The sequence below is a fragment of the Octopus bimaculoides genome, chromosome 17 (assembly GCF_001194135.2).
Source record: "Octopus bimaculoides isolate UCB-OBI-ISO-001 chromosome 17, ASM119413v2, whole genome shotgun sequence".
Lineage (NCBI taxonomy): Eukaryota > Metazoa > Mollusca > Cephalopoda > Octopoda > Octopodidae > Octopus > Octopus bimaculoides.
In genome coordinates this window covers 41820251-41838320 of record NC_068997.1, presented here as the reverse complement: position 1 = coordinate 41838320, position 18070 = coordinate 41820251, and the positions used below count along the sequence as shown (strand labels likewise).

At 36.8% G+C, this 18070-nt stretch overlaps 1 protein-coding gene across 1 annotated transcript in view; it reads right to left on the bottom strand.

The window, feature by feature from the left end:
• Positions 1–2344: 2344 nt before the first annotated feature.
• The window catches only part of LOC106870718 (protein adenylyltransferase SelO, mitochondrial), a 30084-nt gene continuing 14358 nt past the window's right edge, over positions 2345–18070 (bottom strand). Inside the window, exons 5-13 of the mRNA XM_014916886.2 lie at positions 16567–16682; positions 15388–15491; positions 14908–15080; positions 12066–12097; positions 10932–11126; positions 8213–8333; positions 5223–5380; positions 4228–4406; positions 2345–2774 (exon numbers count right to left, since the gene is read on the bottom strand). Of these exons, the coding sequence (XP_014772372.1) occupies positions 2569–2774; positions 4228–4406; positions 5223–5380; positions 8213–8333; positions 10932–11126; positions 12066–12097; positions 14908–15080; positions 15388–15491; positions 16567–16682 (1284 nt within the window). The 3' untranslated portion in view covers positions 2345–2568. The remainder of the gene's footprint in view (positions 2775–4227; positions 4407–5222; positions 5381–8212; positions 8334–10931; positions 11127–12065; positions 12098–14907; positions 15081–15387; positions 15492–16566; positions 16683–18070) is intronic.

The following is an 18070-nucleotide window of genomic DNA, read 5'->3' as shown; positions in this document are numbered from 1 at the left end:
TATGATCTTAGTGAATTTTCATTAGTTTCTAATACCCGATATAATATCAATATAATAATTTAGTGTTTGAACAAACTGAATTATGAGGATTTTAAATGTTTATAAATAAAAACAATAATAATATGGTTAGATAGATTATCTGATAATTCTGCTAATGGATAATCTGTAACTGATGTCAGCAGTTTGCAATAAAATCAACTTGCCTAATGATGATGATAATAATTTCTAACAAAGGCACGTAACCTTAAATTTAGAGGAGGGATATGATTGATAACTCTGAGCCCAGTATTTAACTGGTATTTTATTTTATTGGAATGATGCAAAGCTTGGTAGAATTTGAACTCGGAACATGAAAGTCCATAAGAATATACCACAAGTCATTTTGTCTGCTGTGCTAACGATTCTGCCAATCCACTGCTTTAATCATGACAATTATGATATTTGTTTCTAATATAAACCTCAACCTCAGTGTTTAACTGGTACTTTGTTTTATTGGCCCTAAAAGAATGAATGGTAAGGTCAACCTTAGTGGCATTTAACTTCAGAATGCGAAGCTGGAAGAAATGCTGCTAGGCAATTTTTGTCTGCCAACTCAATGCCCTGGTTTCAAATTTTGGTACAAGGCCAGCAGTTTTAGGAGGATGATGATAATTATAGTAATAATCCTTACTACAATAGGCACAAGATTTGAAATTGGGGGGAGGTGGGGGGCTAGTCGATTACAGTGACTCCAGTGCTTGATGGGTCCTTAATTGGATGAAAGGCAAAGTTGATCTTGGTGGAATTTGAGCTCAGAACTTTAAGATGGACGAAATGCCACTAAGTATTTTGTCCAGTGTGCTAACAATTCTGCTAGCTTGCCACCTCAATAATAATAGTAATAATAACAATAATAATAATCAGGGAATTTATTTTGTTATTAATGAAGAGAAAGCAACATTAAGATTAGTTAATCCTGCAATTGTTAGTATGAATTAATATGTTCCTTACTAAACGATTGTATATCTTTGTGAAGAACTAGGATCCAACCAATGGAAATGGATAACTAAGTACTTCTTAACCTGTTTCAATAATGCAGAACGAAGAGGTGGATGGGAATAGACGCAAAGACTTTATGATATGAGAAATTATTTTTTGATAACGACATTCAAGTTTGTTAATTCTTCTAGATCTTTTTCCCCACATTCTTAGCAATCTGTTTGGCTTATTTCAGCACCATAGAAGCACTTGTTCACACTAAATATTAATCAAGGTCTATGTGATAATTTAAATATGGTTAATTCTATGTGTTAAGATATATCTCTGTCATGCTAAACACAACATTAGTAATAAGAATTACTACTTATTTACTTCTTGTGGCAAAGGCTGTTACTATCATATTCTATTGAAGTCCAGCAGAGCCATAGCATTTTGAGCACCAAAGTTCAATTCTTGTTTACCCGTAAGCTTTAAGGTCACTCACTAGTTTACTGGATTAAAGGTTTTGATCATACAATACTCCGTGTTCTTGTGCCCTCTGTCAACCATGTAGGTTATAGTAAATCTAAATTTTGTTAAATTTGTATATGGAAAGAAGAGGTTCTGATATTTGAAGATTGACCCTTTGTCTGACAGAAAAGTAATTGTGTGGCACAGAGAAGTGGCCAGGGAAAAATTGGGAATCACAAGCTTGGAGGATAAAAAGCCGAAGTTACGGAGGGGCATGCATATTAAGTGGAAAATGGACAAGATGTAAAATAGAAGGGAAGCTAGTCTGCAGTTAAATATATGCTCAAGACGAGTGTGATAGCATGACTAATAGCTCTGGCTTAGTAAAGTGCAATATTCACAACAAATTGAGGGTAGCCACAATTGAGTAAGTGTTGCATCTCCTCAGATTTAGAGTGGATGTTGTGGTGGGGTCTTTATCGTGCAGTTGGTGAAGATGGAAGAATAGTTGATACAGAAGTCAGAATAAATGGGGTTTATAGAATATAGAGGTGTATATGGAAAGAAGAGGTTCTGATATTTGAAGATTGACCCTTTGTCTGACAGAAAAGTAATTGTGTGGCACAGAGAAGTGGCCACTAGTGATAAAAATGTTGGATAAAGTGGAAGTGATAATGTAATAAATAACTAGACTAAAGTGTAAACATTCAACACAATTGTTTGTTGGACAAAACACATTTTGTTGAAGAGACAATTATAGATTAAATGTTTATTCTTTGTCAGACTTATCTTTGAGTTCTTCATTCTAAATGGCCAGACAGAGCTTTGTTGAACTTGCCCTCCCACCCTCAAGAATATAATCCTTTTTACTGTAGGCACAAGGCCTGGAATTTGAGGGGAGGGTCTAGTTGATTACTGTGTGTAACTGGTACTTATTTCATTAACTCTAAAAGGATGAAAGGCAAAGTTGACCTCGATGGCATTTGAACTCAGAACGTAGCGACGGACGAAATACCGCTAAGCATTTTATCCAGCATGCTAACGATTCTGCCCAGCTTGCCACCCTCAAGAATATAATAAAGTGTATTTGTGAGTAACAAGTGCTTCTATGGTGCAGTATTGAGAGATAATTTATGAAGATCAGGAGACACGTATATCATAAGCCCAACTTGGAGGTTTGCAGTCATAACTGATTCCTGAGGAACTGTAAACACTGGAGTCCTCAACAGCTGCTGCCACAGCACCTTCACAAGATGAAGCTGCTGCCACTGCTGCCACAGCACCTTCACAAGATGAAGCTGCTGCCGCTGCTGCCGCTGCTGCCACAGCGCCTTCACAAGATGAAGCTGCAATAAAACAGAAACATATTTAATAAGGAACAGAACATTTTACAGACGAGGAAGATTTGAAGTAGCATTCAATAGAAATTCGAAATATTTGCTCAGTGATTTCTACACATTGTTTTGTAGCAAACCATTTTACAATTGAATTTTTAAGTTAAACTGAATCCCATGATAGGAAGCATAGGATTGGTTTCCCGGTTCCTGTGACATATATACATATATATTGTGGCCGTTGCCAGTACCGCCTGACTGGCCTTTGTGCCGGTGGCACATAAAAAGCACCCACTACACTCTCTGAGTGGTTCGCGTTAGGAAGGGCATCCAGCTGTAGAAACTCTGCCAAATCAGATTGGAGCCTGATATAGCCATCTGGTTTCACCAGTTCTCAGTCAAATCGTCCAACCCATGCTAGCATGGAAAGCGAACATTAAACGACGACGACGATGATGATGATGATATATATTCCTCTCTGGATGGGACTCTGGTCTTTTGTAGGATTACTCATTTTCAACAGCTGAGTGGATTGGAACAATGTGAAATGAAGTATTTTGCTCAAGAACACAAGGAATCGCCAGGTCCAGGAATTGAAACCACATTCTTACAATCACGAGTCCAACAACCTAACCACTAAGCCATGCACCACCACTATGCATGTACTTCTCTGATAAAAGGCAATACAAATCACAATTAACCATAGATGGTATTATAAAGAATTAGATTATTGTAAAATGAACGAAAAATTTGCAAAATTACTAACACTAGAGAAGGAATAAAATGAATTTTTCTAATCAATGTTAACTGAAACAGCTTTGGATAAATTATAATCATGTAAAGTCATGTTTGACACATTTGATTGTAATCAGTCATAACAAGACATAACAATTCAAAAATAGTCCCAGGAGAAAATTCTTCACCTAAACCTGTGTAAATGCACATTTTGTTTTGGACTGTGAGTAACATAATCAAATCATAGTACATATGCATTTCTGTGTCATTCTGTTTTGTCAGCAATGGAAACTAACTCAATCACTTACAAGATATACAGTAGCATAGTCTCTTCTCCTTCATCATCATCATTATCATTATCATCATCATCATCATTATCAGAAAGTTTTAAAGATTTAATATCAAAATTATCTTTCTTGTCTCCATAGAACAGTAGTTAAAGGATTAGTGAGACTTCAATGTGAACACTTTTTTTATGGCCAATTGAGTAAGTGTATGTGTGTGAGGGAGAGAGAGAGAGAGTTGAAATTGACTTCAGTACTTGATTGATACTTTATTATTGACAAAAAAAGGGGATAAAATAAAAGGCAAAGCTCGTCTCTCTGGGATTTGATCTCAAAAGTATTTGAACCCTAGCAGTATTTGTCCTTGCCCTTGACACCCCGTCTGATATTCTAACAACTCTGCCAAGCAACCGTACTCATTTCAAAATAACAAAAGAATATCCTACCTTGATCAGTGTTATCAGTATTGGAAGATATATCTAATCTGTTTGTAGAAACCTCATCCAGTTCTATGTTGTCAGTGTAAGGATTCTGAAGAAGACTGTAAACCCGGCGTACCTCAAAGAAATCACCAGCTTCAGCAGCTTTTATAGCATTCTCTGCGATATAGTTACGTAGTACAAACCTACAGTATAAAGCATGGAGCTGACCGTTTCAATGCATAAATTATACAGATGACTGGAATAAGAAAATTTGCACCTGACCATTACAAACGTTTTTTTAATTTGACTAAGAAAGACAGGCAACACATATTTTTACCTTTTGTCACCTGGTAAGTGGTTAATAGGAAAACATGGGTACAACAATTTCAGAGAAATGAAGTCCTTTAGAAGGAGGAATGGATAGTTATTTGAATGTAGTCTGGTTATTACCAGAATAAAATGTAAGATCTACAGAGCAGTTGTCTGAGTCACTGCTTTTTTTGTGTTGGTGCTAAAACTTGGACATGGCATAAAAGTTAATGGAAGAAACTTTATGTTTCTATATGGCATCCCAGCAGTCAATTATAAAAATCTAGAGAAACAAGGTTTCCAGCAGTGAGATTCTAGGGCAAGCTTGGTAACAAAATATGGAAGATCTCTTCTTCAGGAGAAACTCAAATTGGATGAGTCATATTACCCAAATATTATCTGAAAATCTGATAAAACTGATTCTGTACACAAAACTACCAGAAGAACTAAGAGAATGTGGTCAGTCTCACTGACACTAGAACATCATGGAGAGAAAAATGAAAAACTATGATACAATCTTAGACATCCATAGCTTACCAAAGGGATGTCTACAGGGTCATACCAGGCAACTTGCTGCTATGATATATAGAATATCAGCAGGCCTATATAGGAGGGTCTCTCAAGGTTAAAACTGTAAAATGTTTATATTGAAATCTATCACACTAAAACATTCACAGTTATAACTAGATACTATGGGGACAATATGATACCTTGGATTGATACTATTCATAAGGTGAACCCTTTTCTTGCAGAATCCTTCCAAATCGTCTTCTTCACTGGCTTCAGTCTGCAATAACTGAAGATATTGCTCCAACCATGCCTTCCATTCTGTCTTGTCGCTCTGTTCCTTCTCTTCCTGAGACCTGTCCTAATTAAAAAGACACAAAAATAGAAATTAAATTTTTATCATCATTTAATGTCCACCTTCCATGCTGGCATGGGTTGGATAGTTTGACTGGAGCTAGTAAGGCCAGGGGCTGCATCAGGCTCTATTGTCTGTTCTAGCATGGTTTCTATCGCTAGATGCCCTTCCACTCTACAGAGTATACTGTGTACTTTTTATGTGGCACCAGTGCTTTTAACATGGCCCTAGCATGAGTGCATTTTATGTGGAATCAGTACCGAGTAAAAATCTTAAATGATATAAAATATAGTAAAGTTCCTTCATGACTGAAAATGAAAAAAATGGTTCAAAAGTGCTCTAGCATGACCACACTATAACTACATTGTCTAAATGCATCCATATTTTAAAGCAGTGAGGTATGTCTTGAGGGGCAGTTAGGCCAAGGGACTACATAAATGCTCTCATATTAGCTCATTTTAATATATATTTATATTGTAGGTGAGCTACAGAGCCAGAGATGATGATTATTATTATTATTATTATTATTATTATCCTTATTATTATCATCATATTTTGTCGCTAGGTTTTGATTCTCAGATGACTGACAAATGATTGTTACTTTAGAACTTGAAAGTTTCCCTACCATTCCCCCTCAGAATCATTAATTAATGAAAAACGATTCTCCTCAAGTCCTTGAATGCAGCATTGTTATATTTATTTTGGCTCAATTCATCGTTCTCAACATCTTCCTTTTAGATCCATTTTTTCATGCTGGCATAGTTTAAATGACTTTCATAGCATTTCACCATTTGTCATACAGACATCAATATAGAACATATGCCATCTCTGTTGAGTAAGTCATGTTTGTAGCACTATATATTATCAAGTTCAGCAACTAACAGAGAAAACTGTGGAGGCGCAATGGCCCAGTGGTTAGGGCAACGGACTCGCGGTTTCGATTCCCAGACCAGGCGTTGTGAGTGTTTATTCAGTGAAAACACCTAAAAGCTCCACGGGGCTCCGGCAGGGGATGGTGGCGAACCCTGCTGTACTCTTCCACCACAACTTTCTCTCACTCTTACTTCCTGTTTCTGTTGTGCCTGTAATTCAAAGAGTCAGCCTTGTCACACTGTGTCACGCTGAATATCCCTGAGAACTACATCAAGGGTACACGTATCTGTGGAGTGCTCAGCCACTTGCACGTTAATTTCACGAGCAGGCTGTTCCGTTGATCGGATCAACTGGAACCCTCAACGTCATAAGCGACGGAGTGCCAACAATTATCAAGTGCCCCTAGGGTATTCCTTATTGACATCCATCACCCTCTCTTACCATCACTCAACCATATTATCCTCCATCAGTTGATCTAACTGCAATCACTGGCCACATTCCAGTATTGTCATTCTTCTATTACAGCCTCCTCCTCTACTAATCACTCTGTTTCTGCCATCACACACTTACCTTCATCACTCACTCACCCTGGTCCTCCTGCCTTTGCACTCTCTGCTAATGTAGAATAGTGAGGATTCTTTTGCCTCATGGGGTATAAGTCAACCTCACTAGTGGCTGGTGCAACAATAAAAGTGCACCTAGCTCACTCTGTAAAGGTTGGTGTTAAGAAGTGTATTTAGTCATAGATACCACACCAAAATGGAATGCATGAATGGGATGCAGATCTCCACTTGGGATAGTAGTAACTCTGAATAAGAAAAAAACTTAAACTGTAACAACCCATCAAACTCATGCCAGCATGGAAAGCAGAAGTGAAAGTGCTGGTGTCACAAAAAAAAAAAAAAAAAAATGCACCTAATATACTCTGTAAAGTGGTTGGTGATAGGAAGAGCATTTAGTAATGGGAGCTATGCCTAAGTAGATCTTGGAGCGTGACACAATCCTCTGACTTGTCAAACCATGTCAAACAATCCAATTTCCATGCTAGTGTGGAAGTTGGATGCTAAATGATGATGATGATGATGATGATGATGATGTTGTTGGCACTCCGTTGCTTACGACGATGAGGGTTCCAGTTGATCTGATCAACGGAACAGCCTGCTCCTGAAATTAACGTGCATGTGGCTGAGCACTCCACAGACACGTGTACCCTTAACGTAGTTCTTGGGGATATTCAGCGTGACACAGTGTGACAAGGCTGACCCTTTGAATTACAGGCACAACAGAAACAGGAAGTAAGAGTGAGAGAAAGTTGTGGTGAAAGAGTATAGCAGGGTTCGCCACCATCCCCTGCCCGAGCCTCGTGGAGCTTTAGGTGTTTTCGCTCAATAAACACTCACAACGCCCGGGTCTGGGAATCAAAACCGCAATCCTATGACCACATTTCCGCTGCCCTAACTACTGGGCCATTGCGCCTCCACCATGATGAGGATGATGATTATGGTGATAAATATCAGAGTCTTTTATCATATGGGGCTTTTAACCCTTTAGCATTCTGATCATTCTGTCAAATGTAATGCTTATTTATTCACATTGTTTTGAATTAATCATGCATTATCTGATAACTTTGAGATTTTGATGAGGCAGCTGTTAATATTGTAGGGTTTGTGTCAGAGGCCAGATCTGGTCAGTTTGAACATAAAACAGGTAGAATATTTTGGTCAGACATGGCCAGTATAAATGCTAAAGAGTTAAATATGTAGTGAAGTATTAGTGACCCTGGTTTAGATGAGATACTTTGATACATAACAACATACACTACTATTAACAAAATAAATAACGATAAGAGTTTATGAAATGTTTCAACCAGCCATCACAGCTCTCCTACTTTTTTAGTTTTTGAACAATATTTATGTCAAAAAGAAATATGGAAAAAAGAAAAGAAAATCAATTTCCATAACTCACAGCTAGTTTCCTGGCATTTTCAATTCTTTCCAACTCTTTAAAAACTTTATGAACCTCTGGTCCAAGTTGTGTTAAAATGTCTGGGTTGGTTTGAGCAATTGCCAAAATTAAGTTAAAATCTCTAAATAGAGAGAAAAGATAAAAAAAGGGATCAAAATTTGAGTAGATATTATAATTACCATCATCATTTTAGCATCCACTTGAAAAATAAGGTTCAGCATACAAAAAAATTATATTCAAATTAGCGTTAACATATGCAATATTAAGACTCACTACATTATATTTTTTTCATTGTGTTAACAGTATATAATTTAAAGTTAGGGTTATCTTCCCTGTCTGCTTTGACCAGAAATAAAACCACTAAGGTATTTATTGTTTTCTTCACAATAAGTGTGGGCATGGCTGTATGGGTAAGAAGCTTGAATGCCAGCCATGTGATTTCTGGTTCAGTCCCAGAGCATGGCACTTTGGGCAAGTGTCTTCCACTAGAGCCCCAGGCCAACCAAAGCCTTATGAGTGGATTTGGTAGATGGAAACTAAAAGAGTCTGTGGTAAGTGTGCATGTGTTTATACGTGTGTGTATATGTGTGTGCACGCATGCGCGCGTGCTCACTGCTCGACTACTTGACAACTGGTGTTGGTTTCATTATGTCCCAGTAGCTTAGTGGTTCAGCAAAAGAGACTGATATAAGTACCAGACTTAAAAAATAAGCACTGGGACCATCAATTTGTTTGACTTAAGCTCTTAAAAAAAGCATTGCTCCAGCATGGCTACAGTCAAATGACTAAAACAAATAAAACGTAAAAGATAATTTTAATTAAGTGGAATCATTTGGCTCACTCCATTAACTATGTGAGCACCAACTTTACTGTTTTCTTGTTGAAAGCCTCTCCAGGTATTTCCTCCTGCTCTCATCTCATTCTTCAATATAATTCAGTCCTACTCTGCAGTACCTTCTACTATAGCCCCAGACCAATTAAAATATCTTTAGCAAAGTCACAACTGTCTTGCTTCTGACTAGTGCTTGAAGCTTGTCCTATTTTTATAGGGAATTCATGGCTCAAATTAGTATATGTTTTGAGAGGATAGTTACATGATTGGTCTTAGAAATTTTTGTAGGTAACCAACTTGAGGTTGCATAAACATACAATATCCCACCGACCTTAAATTTAGACCAATCGTAGCAGGCCTGAACTGTGAAACACACACAGACTCAACATTTTAGACATATTATTGAAACCTATTTTAAAATACATATCAAGTTTTGTAAGGGATGACCTGGACCTGTTAAACCACCTCCCAAAATCCATAAACAATGATACCACTATCATATCTTTTAATGTGGTAAACCTCTATATCACAATCCTACACCAATATGGACTAGATGCAATAAATTTCTGGCTTGGGAAATTTCCTCATGAAATTCCAGAGAGAATTGTAAAAAGTTTCATCACTTAAAGATTAAAGTTCAACTTCAAAAACAACTTTTTGACTTTGATGGCAAGATTTACAAACAAATATCTTGGAATGCAATGGCGACAAAAGTTGCTTTGATTTATGCCAATCTAGTCAAGGCTTACATGGGGGTCCAGATATATGAATAATCTAAATTAAAATATGGCTTGAACTTTCACAAATAGCTACTAGAAAACTGGAAACATTACCTAGATAACTGTCTAAGCCTATGGACAAACACATTTTAATCAACAGCATAAACAATGTTATCAACTTCACCATTGTATACAGTAAATCTCAACTACTATTCCTGGATATACTAATCATCAAAAGAGATAAAAACATCGTTGCCGGTGCCCCTGGACTGGCTCTTGTGCGGGTGACACATGAGGTTTCTCGAGCGAGATGAGCGTGGCCGTTGTCAGTACCGCCTGACTGGCCTTCGTGCGGGTGACACGTAAAAGCACCCACTACACTCTCTGAGTGGTTGGCGTTAGGAAGGGCATCCAGCTGTAGAAACTCTGCCAAATCAGATTGGAGCCTGGTGTAGCCATCTGGTTTCACCAGTCCTCAGTCAAATTGTCCAACCCATGCTAGCATGGAAAGCGGACGTTAAACAACGACGACGGCGACCTCTGAGTATTCACTCACTGCATGTATCAAGACTTCAGATTCATTGATTAATGTGCTTGTAAAGTCATTCAACTATTTGTAAGTTTTCAACTTTCAAAATTAATATTCACAATCTCATTCTATGAACATTTCAGCACATAACTCATGTCAGAACATCAACCTTTTGCAATTTCATTTCTACTTTTAATGACTTACAGATGTTCAAATTGAACATAAACTAATTTCATCAAACTCTAGACAGTCTACTCAGACCTTTCCATAAATTAAGACAGCTAATCTGCAGTGATTGACCAGTTAATCTATTGATCTGTGGTGGGAGACCAATTAATCAACTGATCTGTAATAGTAGACCAGTCAATCTATTGATCTGTAATGGCAAACCAGTTAATCTATTGATCTGTGGTGGTTGACCAGTTAATCTACTGATCTGAGGTAGAAGATCTGCTAATATACTGATCTATGGTGGTAGACAAGTTAATCCATTATCTGCAGTGACAGACCAGTTAACCTTGTAATCTAAGATTAGTCAAAAAATTTAATATTGATATAAGCCATGGGTAAAGTTACAAAAGGAGAAAAAGAGAGAGAGAGAGAGGGAGAGAGAGAGAGAGAGAGAGAGAGAGTGCATACCTTGCGTCCACTCGAAGATGGCAGTCAGCTTTAAGTTCTTCAATGGTTGAACAGTTTGAAACAAGGTATTCAAGTGCTTCATCTATGCCAATGCCTTCTCCACCTGGAACAGCTAATTTACTCAGGAAACGGAAAGTGTTTGTGAAATCCGCTCCAGTTGAGCACATAGTTTTAAGAAGATCTTTAACAATATTGCTGTAATAAAAAGATTGTTTGACTCAAAAAATATTTTATCTGCTAAAAGAATGTTTTGGAAATAAACTTACAAACTTAGAAATAAAAAAATAATCTAAAGTAGATCTAGAGTCCAGATGCATATACTGTTTATGTAAACTAAAGCATTAATGAAATAATGAAAGAAGCCTCTATATGACTGTTTAACTTCGTAGAAATAGTAGCCAAATATTTTGCAAATCACACTCTAATAGAATGGACACATTTAGACACATCAGTCCTAGATAATTAGTTTAAAAAAAAGATGTGGTCACAGCTAGAATCCCCTCACTCATAGGTACATTCGATCAGGGCTGATTTACAGATAAATATCTTCTCTGGAATTGATATAACTAGCAATGGACTCACTTCTCCCATAAGAGAAATTTTAACTAATGAAGTGAATTTCATAGGAATCAAATTGATTTCCATTATTGGTTACTTGAATCCTGCTAGAATCCTCTTTAAGATTTTTTAAATAATAAAATCTACTTTAAATACACTAAAGCTAAGAAACGTTTCATGTGTAATCACTTAGTATTTGTGCATTTTGTATTGACAAACCCCTTACTTTTGTCTCATCCTAGAACAGCACTGGTGCCTTATTAGATAAAAGAGGCCTGATAATCTGTAATAACTTAAGAAACAGTGTGAAAGCATTCAGACTGATTAAGGAAGTCCTGCCTATGAATCCTGGTACTGTCTGTTCTTTAAGAACTGTATAGAGTTGTTACGGTAACAAATATGACTTGAGTAGATTGTCTATCACATGCATGGTTGGGGTAAAATTTGGAATGTTGGTCTTGCTAAGCCATATTATTCTAGAAGGGTTAGGGTTTAGAATAAAGAATGAAATGGTATCAGTTAGAAGCTATACAGATATAAGCTGTGTATAAGGTAATCTGGCACCAAACAACTTACTTCAGCTCTTTGTGGTCTTTTTGGAAGCCAAGCTGGTGAAAAGAAAAAGAGAAATAATAAGAAACAGGACCATTTCCATAAACAGTCACTGAAAAGAGATTAGGTTAATAATGGTCTGGTTGGTAAGAATGATATAAGAATTAAATTGAAGTGGAGTATATTATGGTGTGAGAGGAATTAGGGATGTGATTTGGACAAGGTACTTTGTCAGACGAGAATTGAAGATTTTGTAAGAAGGTAGTTGTAGAAAGTAAGAAGGTAGTTGAGAGAGAGAGAAAAGAAAAAGAACTGATTTTAATAAGATTTGAATTCAGAATGCAGAGAGCTGGAATGAATACTGTAAGGCATTCGATACAGTAACTCTGCCAGTTTGTCTAGAACTAGTGAGGCTTAAATGGAGTTGAGGTAGCCAGAGATAAATTTACTGGGATGAAATGTGTCAGCCTAAATTATAGGTTAGTCAGAAGAGGACAGACCTTTGTAGCAAACTCTCCTCCCAGTTTGGTGACAACCTGATTGATACTCAGGCTGAACATCTGCAGATGGAAAGGGATCCAAGGATGTCAATGGGAAGGGTGCTGGGGCCAGATGATGGTGTCAAGGGACTGGTATATAAAGAAAAAAAACCTAACAACCTTTGGGTGATACCATCTGATTGTTTTTGGGTTTGAGGAAGAAGATAAATGTGAAAAGTTTGAAAAGTTTTCACAAAATGGTTTGTGTCTGCAACAGGAAGTTGTTGAGGAGAGAAATTAACGATTGAGTTATTTCAAAATTAGTTTGAGAAGAAATTTGCAACAGAGAATTGCATTTATTGTATGTTTCTTCTCATTGTAAACAGAAAAAGAGATAGATGATACTAGTTTCAGTACTTATTAAAGCCTCATCAGAGATTGGTACTTTGTTCCTGTGTTGATACATTCAAGAAGTCCCAGATTTCATTCCAAAGCATGGCATCTTGGGCAAGTGTCTTTCACTATAGCCTCAGATTGATCAAAGCCTTATGAGTGAAACTAAGTAGGCAGAAACTGCTGTATGGGAGCTGGCAAATGAAATGTACAGGTAATTTAAAGGTCCAGTTTTGTAAGTAATTCTACTTCCAATCTATACCAGCATGGAAGATGGATGTTATATGACGACGATGATGATGATGATTCAGTCACTTCACATAGTAATTCAATTAGCAGCTCATCCAGTTAATCAAACAACTGGAAGCACATACATGGAAAATGATGTGAGAGTCTATCATTTATTCCTGTGCACAGAGAGAACAATGGATTATGGTTAAAAATGCACATACGTGAAGTTTACTTTACTCTTCTATGTACCCAATCAGTGTCAAGCTACTGTTAACCCTATGCCTGTCCTGTGTATTGCATGTAATACACAAGACATATTCCCCTGGTATCCATGCATCATATATGATACATATAAACATTTTTTTTAACCATAAGAGTAATTTGGGACTAATGGAAGGAAAGCTTTATGATACTCAGAAGATATGAAAGAAAGGCCAACTAAAAGTTCGTAAACAAGAATCAACATTTGGGACAAACTTATGAAAATGCTTTGGACAAGCAAAGGGTTAATACACACATACATAAATGTACACATATTTATAAATACACACACATTTATATATATAGGTGCAGGTATGGCAATGTGGTAAGAAGCTTACTTCCCAATCACATGGTTCTGGGTTCAGTCCAACTGCATGACATCTTTCACAGGTGTCTTACTATAAGCTTTGGGCTGACCAATGCCTCAAGAGTGGATCTGGTAGACGGAAACTGAAAGAAGCCCATTGTATATATACTTATATGTATATATCTATATCTATGTGTGTGTGTGTGTCATTGTGTCTGTGTTTGTCCCCCCATCACTGCTTGATAACCAGTGTTGGTGTGTTTACATCCCCGTAACTGAGTGGTTCAACAAAAAAGACTGATATTATAAGTACTAGGCTTAAAAAATAAGTCCTGAGGTTGATTTATTTGACTAAAGCCCCTTAAGATAGCGCTCCAGCATTGTTGCAGTCAAGTGACTAAAGCAAATAAGAGAATAAAAGAATATATATGTATACAGACTGTCCTCATTTAACGACCGAGTTACGTTCCAACAGCTCCGTTGTTAAGCAAATTTGTCGTTAAACGAATATTCATAGGGTACATATTTTTTTTTTTATAGGTATAGTGTACTGTACATACATATAAAAACAGAATATCGTACTGTATAAAGTATATGCAGTACAGGGCCAAGAATCACTAACATAAATTGTTGAAAAATGAATAAGTAACAATAATATTATCACAAGGAAAACCTTAAAAGTTAGGATATGGATACTGTATTATTGTAGCTCAGACATCATAAGTATGTTTGTGATTCCAGGCCCAGTACATAAGATGTCTAATAAACTTTTCTCAGGATTATATAGAAAAGGTGAAAAGGTTTAAAGGAAACTCAAACATAATAAATTTGTTTTACTTTGGATAAAGATTACAAAAGCAACTCATTCTTGACATCAAAATGCATGAAAAATCCTGTCAGTGTTGTTTGCTTTGTTATCTTCTTTTTTTTGTCATAAATTTCTCAATAACATCGGAAAAGTTCAGTTGTCTTCCTTTCTACCTTGGAAAATCACTCAAAATTAGGATTCATCGCCTCAAGTTCTATTGTATAAAATATGTAATGACAGCTCATAAAGTTCGTCCTAACTCCAAGTGGTCGTTAAATAGGTAGGTCGTTAAATGAAGACAGTCTGTATACGAATATATACACACACGTACATATATTTCTAGGGTGAGGGGAAATAGAGTAAGAGAAACAAAGTAAAACTGCTAACCTTTTTCTTCATCATTCCAAAGTATTCGTCACTAAATGTTTTATCAAAGATATTTTCCAACTCGGGTAAAGTTTTGTCAAGTGGCACAGCTTCTTGGATATCTTCTGCCAGTTTGCGACAGTTCCATTTACAGATCTCTGGTTGTTTACTGTAAGAGTATCGGCCTTCTCCATCTAAAATTCAGGAGGGAAAAACTGAATATGATGCAATGGGATAAATAAAAAAAATGATACACGGAATGAAATGCTTAAACGTACACATGCTCTCAACTATATATAATTACATATACTACATAAAAACTACATAGAAGGAGTGCCCATTATACATGAGCGCTTTTGATATATAAATAAATATGGTAAATGTAGCAAAGACTACCCTGGAGATTTTATATCATAAAAACTTCATATAGTGCTGTAATCTATGAGCAATTACCTATAGCAATGAAAATAAAGGCAAATAAACAACAGAATTGTTACTAACCAGATGAATTACAAATAAAATCGTCATTAAATCTGTCCATGAATCCAAACGGTCCATAGTCGATTGTTAAACCCAAGATACTCATATTGTCTGTATTCAATACACTGCAGAGAAAAGAGGAAAATATTGGATAACGAAACATAAAGGAAATAAAGGGAGAGGTAACATGGCAAGGAATTAGTTAGATGCTGTAGTTAATCCTTTAGCATTCAGATTACTCTGTTAAGTGTAAATCATATTATTCTGAATTAATCTTGCATTATCTTGTGGCTTTGAGATTTTGATGATGTGATTGTTTATTTTTGGAAAGACATTCTAGGGTACGAGAGGCCAGATACGACTGTTTCGAAGATAAAATGAGTAGAATATTACGGTTGGATACGACTAGTTTAAATGCGAAAAGGTTAATGACATAAAAAATGCATGGGCAATGCATCCTCCTCCTTCTTTTCCATGCTGGCATGGGTTGGATGGTTTGACCAAGGTTGGCAAGCAAGAGAGCTGCACCAGGTTCCAGTCTGATTTGGTTTGGTTTCTATGGCTGGATATCCTTCCCAATGCTAACCACTTTACAGAGTGTGCTGGGTGCTTTTTATGTGACATTGGTATGGGTGCTTCTATGTGGTGCTTTTACATGATGCTTGCATGAGCGCTTTTAAGTGGCACCAGCACGAGTGCTTTTTACATGGCACCTGCACAGGGCTCTTGCAGGCCTATCCTTTTCAGCAGGGAGAATGGTATTAATACGTTTGCTGTGGAGGATGGGTCTTCTTGAGTTCAGCAAGGCACCAGATATCTTGGTCCTTCATCATCTCCTCCATAAGGTTCAGTTTCCTAAGATTGTCATACAGTATTTCATCTATTTTTAGTGAAGTAAAGCATATAATATAGGCCCAACTTTGCACATAAGATCTGGGGTAGTTTTTTGAGATATATTTTTGAAAAAAAAAAATGTATCTTACATGCCATCAAATACAATATACCTATGAAAGTATATTGATGAAAAGAGATATTGTTGATTCTGGACAGAACACTTTAATTTATATGACTTCCACCGAGAAATTGGGAATAGGAAGCAGATAATCTGGGAATGTTTAACTTCCCATACCTTATACTTTTTAGCCTTTAATCAGACCCGCCCTCCTTTGATCCAGTGAAGAAATCTCAGTAGAATCTTACCCATGGCACCAGCCAACACATTGCCATGCCGCCACTAATTTCGCTGTCCTTTTTACAATTTCTTTGTAGAAGTTCAAATACATTTGCTGTTTGTCATTCTGATGTTCTGACCATATCTGAGAGACGAGAATAAATCAGAGAGTGAATATAATATCAATTCAAAACAAATAGATAACAATATAAAAAAACATAACCAACAACATCTATGTTAACTGTTTCTCAACAAAATATACCCAAGAAAGCAGAAAATACATAAAATTATTTAGTTTAGAATCTTTAGTTGTACTAGGGCAATGCAATCTCTCTATTGCTGGTGCCATGGTACAATGCATCTAGCACACTCTGCAAAGTACTTGATTGATAAATGGATGGAGACAGTGAAAAGTAGAGATGACTCCTTATTTTTCTGAATTGAATATAAATTACAAAAGTTATTATTCCAAGATACATATTGCCTCTCTTTCATGTCTTCACAATTGCACAGTTCTATGTTTTTGTTAAAAAATAGTGTACATATGAATGTATAAGACTGTTGTAGTTAGCTTGAAAGACTGTGATACAGAAGTAAAATAATAAATGGTGAAGATGGAGAGCGTCTAACAATGTGAAAAGGAGAAATTAAATAATCTTTATATGCTTCCGGCACAAACGTCCACCATGAGACGTGAATGGTTTAGAAATGTAAGTTTATGTAGATCTTGCCATATTGGCTGTCCACTTTGTCCATGTAGTGGTGGCTGTGGAAATGGGCAATATATAGATGCATATATAAATATATATAGACTACAGAGGAGATGCAAAGGCTTGAATGAAATGAAGTTAGCATGCTCTACTGGATGAGTAATGTCAGTGTGCACATACGACAGAGTGTAAATGATTTAAGAGGAAAACAGTATAAGAGGCATTAGATGTTGTGTGCAAGAGAGAAGACTGTGCTGGTATGGTCAGGTGATGTGTATGGATGAGGACAGCTGCTTAAAGAAGTGCCTATCTCTAATTGTGGAGGGAACCCGTGAAAGAGGCAGACTTAGGAAGATGTGGGATGAAGTGGCAAGAAAGGATCTTCAGACACTGGGCCTCACTGAGAAGATGACAATGGACCAGGACTTGTGGTAATCCGCTGTACGTCAGGAGACATGTCAAGTAAAACTGTGGCCATCCATACATAGAGACATGTCCTTTATGGCTCTGCCCCCACTCCCTCTCCCAGCTGAGATGTTTTCATTTTGCAGGTGCCAGTGCCACATAAAATGCACTTGTGCTGGTGCTATGTAAAATGCACCCATGCCAGTGGCACATACAAAGCACCCAGTACAACGTAGTAAAATGGTTGGCATTAGGAAGGGCATTTAGCCATAGAAACCATGCCAAAACAGACAATTGGAGCCTGGCCAGCTCCTGTCAAACCATCCAATTCATGCCAGCATGGAAAATGGATGTTAAATGATGACGACAATGATATATATATATATATATTTATATATATATATATATATATATATAT